This window comes from Salvelinus sp. IW2-2015, unplaced genomic scaffold (genome assembly GCF_002910315.2).
Source record: "Salvelinus sp. IW2-2015 unplaced genomic scaffold, ASM291031v2 Un_scaffold7572, whole genome shotgun sequence".
NCBI lineage: Eukaryota > Metazoa > Chordata > Actinopteri > Salmoniformes > Salmonidae > Salvelinus > Salvelinus sp. IW2-2015.
In genome coordinates this window covers 7,794-12,429 of record NW_019948832.1, presented here as the reverse complement: position 1 = coordinate 12,429, position 4,636 = coordinate 7,794, and the positions used below count along the sequence as shown (strand labels likewise).

General features: G+C 43.8%; 1 protein-coding gene across 1 annotated transcript; it reads left to right on the top strand.

The window, feature by feature from the left end:
- Positions 1-1,222: 1,222 nt before the first annotated feature.
- Positions 1,223-4,355, top strand: ism1 (isthmin 1; the record flags this gene model as incomplete). The annotated part of the gene is made up of 2 exons (XM_024145302.2): positions 1,223-1,325; positions 2,292-4,355. Coding segments are annotated over 2 exons (621 nt in total), but the record flags the coding sequence as incomplete, so codon positions are not given.
- Between the last annotated feature and the right edge of the window lie 281 nt (positions 4,356-4,636).

The following is a 4,636-nucleotide window of genomic DNA, read 5'->3' as shown; positions in this document are numbered from 1 at the left end:
TGTGTGGTCTGAAACCCCTGATTAAGGCAGCTTTCCTGACCCTTTCCAGGTGAGGAGAGTGTGACAGGGTTGTGTGGCTCCTGAACCCCTGATTAAGGAGCTTGCCTGACCCTTCCAGTTGAGGAGAGTGTGACAGGTTGTGTGGTCTGAACGCCCTGATTAAGGCAAGCTTCTGACCCTTCCACGGTGAGCGGAGTGTGACAGGTTGTGTGGTCTGAACCTGTTCAGGCAGCTTGCTGACCCTTCCAGGTGAGGAGAGGTGTGACAAGGTTGTGTGGTCTGAACCCTGATTAAGGCAGCTTGCTTGACCTTGCCCAGGGTAGGTCAGAAGGGTGTTGACAGGTTGCTGTGGTCTAAACCCCCGATAAAGGCAGCTTGCTTGACCTGCCAGGTTTAAGGCCAGGAAGGTGTGGACAGGGTTTGTTGTGGTCTGAACCCCCTGATTAAGGCAGCCTTGCTGACCTGCCCCAGGTAGATGAGGAGAGTGTGAGAAGGTTGTGTGTCTAAACCCCTGATTAAGGCAGCTTGTGACCCCTTCCAGGTGAGGAGAGTGTGACAGGTTGTGGTGGTCTAAACCCCAGATTAAGGCAGCTTGCGACCCTTCCAGTGAGGAGAGTGTCGAAGGTTTGTTGGTGGTCTGAACCCCTGATTAAGGCAGCTTGCTGGACCCTTCAGGTGAGGAGAGTGTGACAGGTTGTGTGGTCTGAACCTATTTTTCTTATTTGTGTTCAAGTGGATCCAGGTCCATATGTTTAAATTATGTTTAAATGGTCACTGTTGTATTTACAGGTTTTTATTTTTTTTACCGGTGATAAATACCTGTCGATTTTTAAAGGAATGATAAATACCTGTCGATTTTTAAAGGAATGATAAATACCTGTCGATTTTTAAAGGAATGATAAATNTGTCGATTTTTAAAGGAATGATAAATACCTGTCGATTTTTAAAGGAATGATAAATACCTGTCGATTTTTAAAGGAATGATTAAATACCTGTCGATTTTTAAAGGAATGATAAATCACTGTCGATTTTTAAAGGAATGATAAATCACTGTCGATTTTTTTTAACATCACTTCAGTATTATAGGCGGTCAGAGTGACACAGGAAATACACGATGTGTGTGAAACAGGAAGCAGGAAGTACACAGTGTGTGAAGCAGGAAGTACACAGTGTGTTTACTGTCCTTACATCTTTCTTCCTGTTGCATCATTAACTGACCGTGTGTCTGTCTACAGGTATTGAAGATGCGTTCAGGACAGCCGCCACTGAGGTCAGTCTGCTGGCTGGAACAGATGAGTTCAACGCTACAGAGCTCTTTGGTGTCGGTAAGACTCTTCTCTCAGTAGTCTTTTTAAGTCATTTTTCCCTCATGTATCTAAACATCAGGTTTCCTCCACTGTCAAACGCAACAGCGATTCTATTCAGCATTAATGTCCAGGTCAGGGTTACTTTCTGAATTGACCTCAAACACTGGCCCAGTCCTCCCAGACAGCCCATTGATTTGAGAGGTAATATCTGTTCTTGTCATTATATTTCTATGGCCCAGTTCTCCCAGACAGCCCATTGATTTGTGAGGATATGTCAGTTCTAGTCCATATATTTCTATGGCCCAGTCCTCCAGCGCAGCCCATTGATTTGCGAGGATATGTCAGTTCTAGTCATTATATTTCTATGGCCCAGTCCTCCAGCGCAGCCCATTGATTTGTGAGGATATGTTAGTTCTAGTCATTATATTTCTATGACCTAGTCCTTCCTGGGCCCACTCATCATTCTTTCTCATTGTGCATCAGGACAGGAAGAGAGCCAAGCACATCACAGCATTCTGTAATGTTCTGCTCTCTCTGTCTGTTCCAATATCCTCAGTTAGCCAGGAGAAAAGAACCCATCAAATAAATAGCTAGGCTTCTGTATCCTCCCATTCCCATCTTGTCTATGAGAGAGAGAGAGAGAGAGACAGAGACACAGAGAGGACAGGTAGAGACAGAGAGAGAACAGCAGAGAGTACAGAGTGAGAGACAGAGACAGAGACGAGGACAGATGAAGAGAGAGGAGAGCAGAGAGAGAGACGAGAGAGAGAGAGAGCAGAAGAGAAAGAGAGAAGGGGTGAGATTATTAAAGAGAGAAAGAGGGAGTGCAGGGGTGTGACTAACTAAACTAAGTCTCTTCTAGACCCAGACAGCTGTAGGAGAAGATCCAGCTAACTAACTCTCTAGACTCTCTAATCTCTTCTAGACACAGACAGCTGTAGGGAGAGATCCAGACTAACTAACTCTGTCTCTAATCTCTTCTAGACACAGACAGCTGTGAACGCTGGATGAACTGTAAGTCTGAGTTCCTGAAGAAATACATGACCAAAGTCTCCAACGACCTCCCCGGCTGCCCCTGCTCCTACCCCACCGAGGTGGCCTACAGCACGGCCGACGTCCCCGACCCCGCCACGCGCCGGGACTTCCGCTGGAAAGACGCCAGCGGCCCCAAGGAGAAACTAGAGATCTACAAACCCACGGCCCGATACTGCATCCGCTCTATGTTAACTCTCGAGTCCACTACTCTGGCCGCACAGCACTGCTGCTACAATGACAACATGAAGCTCGTCACCCGAGGTAAAGGAGCAGGAACACTCAACCTCATCAGCAATGAGTTCTCTGCTGACCTCCACTACAAGGTAGACATCCTMCCCTGGATCATCTGTAAAGGGGACTGGAGTCGCTATAACCAGGTCAGGCCTCCTAACAACGGGCAGAAGTGTCCAAACAACCCGCTGGACGAGGATTACCTCAAACAGGTGGAGGAAGCTCGAGAGTTTTAGACCTGGAGAGATGAACATGTGAAGAAAAAAAAAGAAAATAAAGGAAAACGATCTTGAGAAATGTTTATGAATCTGGTACTTCAGTTGGTGCTTCAAACCATCCGTGAGTGTTTTTAGACTTTGGAACTAGGTGCCCATATGAACAGGACTGTCTGTTGATCAGCCAACGTGATAAAGAGACAACTTATCTCTCACTTGGACACAAGGAACTGTTCTTCACCATAATCACAGTCTATAAGTCATGTTAGGTCTTCATTTCTTTTGACATATGCCTCAAATCAAATGATATTCAAAGTAAAATTGTATGATGGATTTTGACAATAATTTTTTCTGATAATAATTCTATAAATGTTTGGTTTAAAAGGGATAGCTTGGTGTAGCTTCATAAAAAGGGAAAATTACTTTTCATGTTTTAGATTTGTTTGTAAGTTTTTTAGTTTGTTTATGATTGGCCAAAAGGAGAGCCCAGGGATTGGCCAAAAGGAGAGCCCAGGGATTGGCCAAAAGGAGAGCCCAGGGATTGGCCAAAAGGAGAGCCCAGGGATTCTCAATTGGCGGAATGATCAGATCCGAATCTCCATGTTGAGTCACACCCCCCTGACCTATCAGAAGAGAGAGAGAGAGACATCCCTAACCTATCAGGAGAGAGAGAGACATCCCTAACCTATCAGAAGAGAGAGAGAGAGACATCCCTGACCTATCAGAAGAGAGAGAGAGAGAGACATCCCTGACCTATCAGAAGAGAGAGAGAGACATCCCTGACCTATCAGAAGAGACAGAGAGACATCCCTGACCTATCAGAAGAGAGAGAGACAGAGAGAGACATCCCTGACCTATCAGAAGTGAGAGAGACAGAGAGAGACATCCCTGACCTATCAGAAGAGAGACAGAGACATCCCTGACCTATCAGAAGTGAGAGAGACAGAGAGAGACATCCCTGACCTATCAGAATCAGAGAGTGTATTTGTGCTGTGGATATCACAGTTGTAACTGAGCGTAGAGGAGTCTTGTAACGTCCAGAAGCTACAGAGCGATTGGTTAGCATTCTGCCCATATTGGTAGCTGTAATATTCAGCTTCTCATGTTATGCTTGTTTATTTAGCATGCTGTTTTTCTTCTTCTTTACCAATCTCCCCTCTTCCGTATTGACTCCTCCCTCCAGACCATTATCTCCGGTATAAAAAAACCTGCGTTATTTTTGTAGAGTATTTATTAAGCTGTAGCTTTATGTCCCAAATGTTGGGTGTCCATGATCGTTGTCGCTGATTGGTTGATTGGTTTCTGACTAGATGCTAACTTGAGATGGGACACACACTCAAACTAAATCATCACGATTGGCTTAAATCATTCGTCGATTGATATTGATCAGAGATTTGAGCCGAAAACTTTGACTGAGCCTCTCATCTCAAGATAGGATTCGGCCCAATAGAAAACAAGAATAGGAAATGTGTGAATACAGCTGTACGGGAAAAAAAATTGTGATATAAATGTTTAAATAAAAAATGTTTAAATAAAAAACATGAAGTAACATGTCAGAGAAAATGTACTTCCTATATTTAATTTAATTTTCTTTCATCTGTCAATTTATAATGACGATCTGTTCATAATGTGAAGCTGAATAGCCAGATTAAACAGTCAGTGGAAAGGGGAATAAATAAACAGAACATAACCTCAGATTATTATAGAATAGGATATTATCAAGTGTGTTTTAGGAATTAGGATGACTTGTTACTAGGATGACTTGTTATTAGGATGACTTGTTATTAGGATGACTTGTTATTAGGATGACTTGTGACTAGGAGGACTTGTTATTAGGAGGACTTGTTA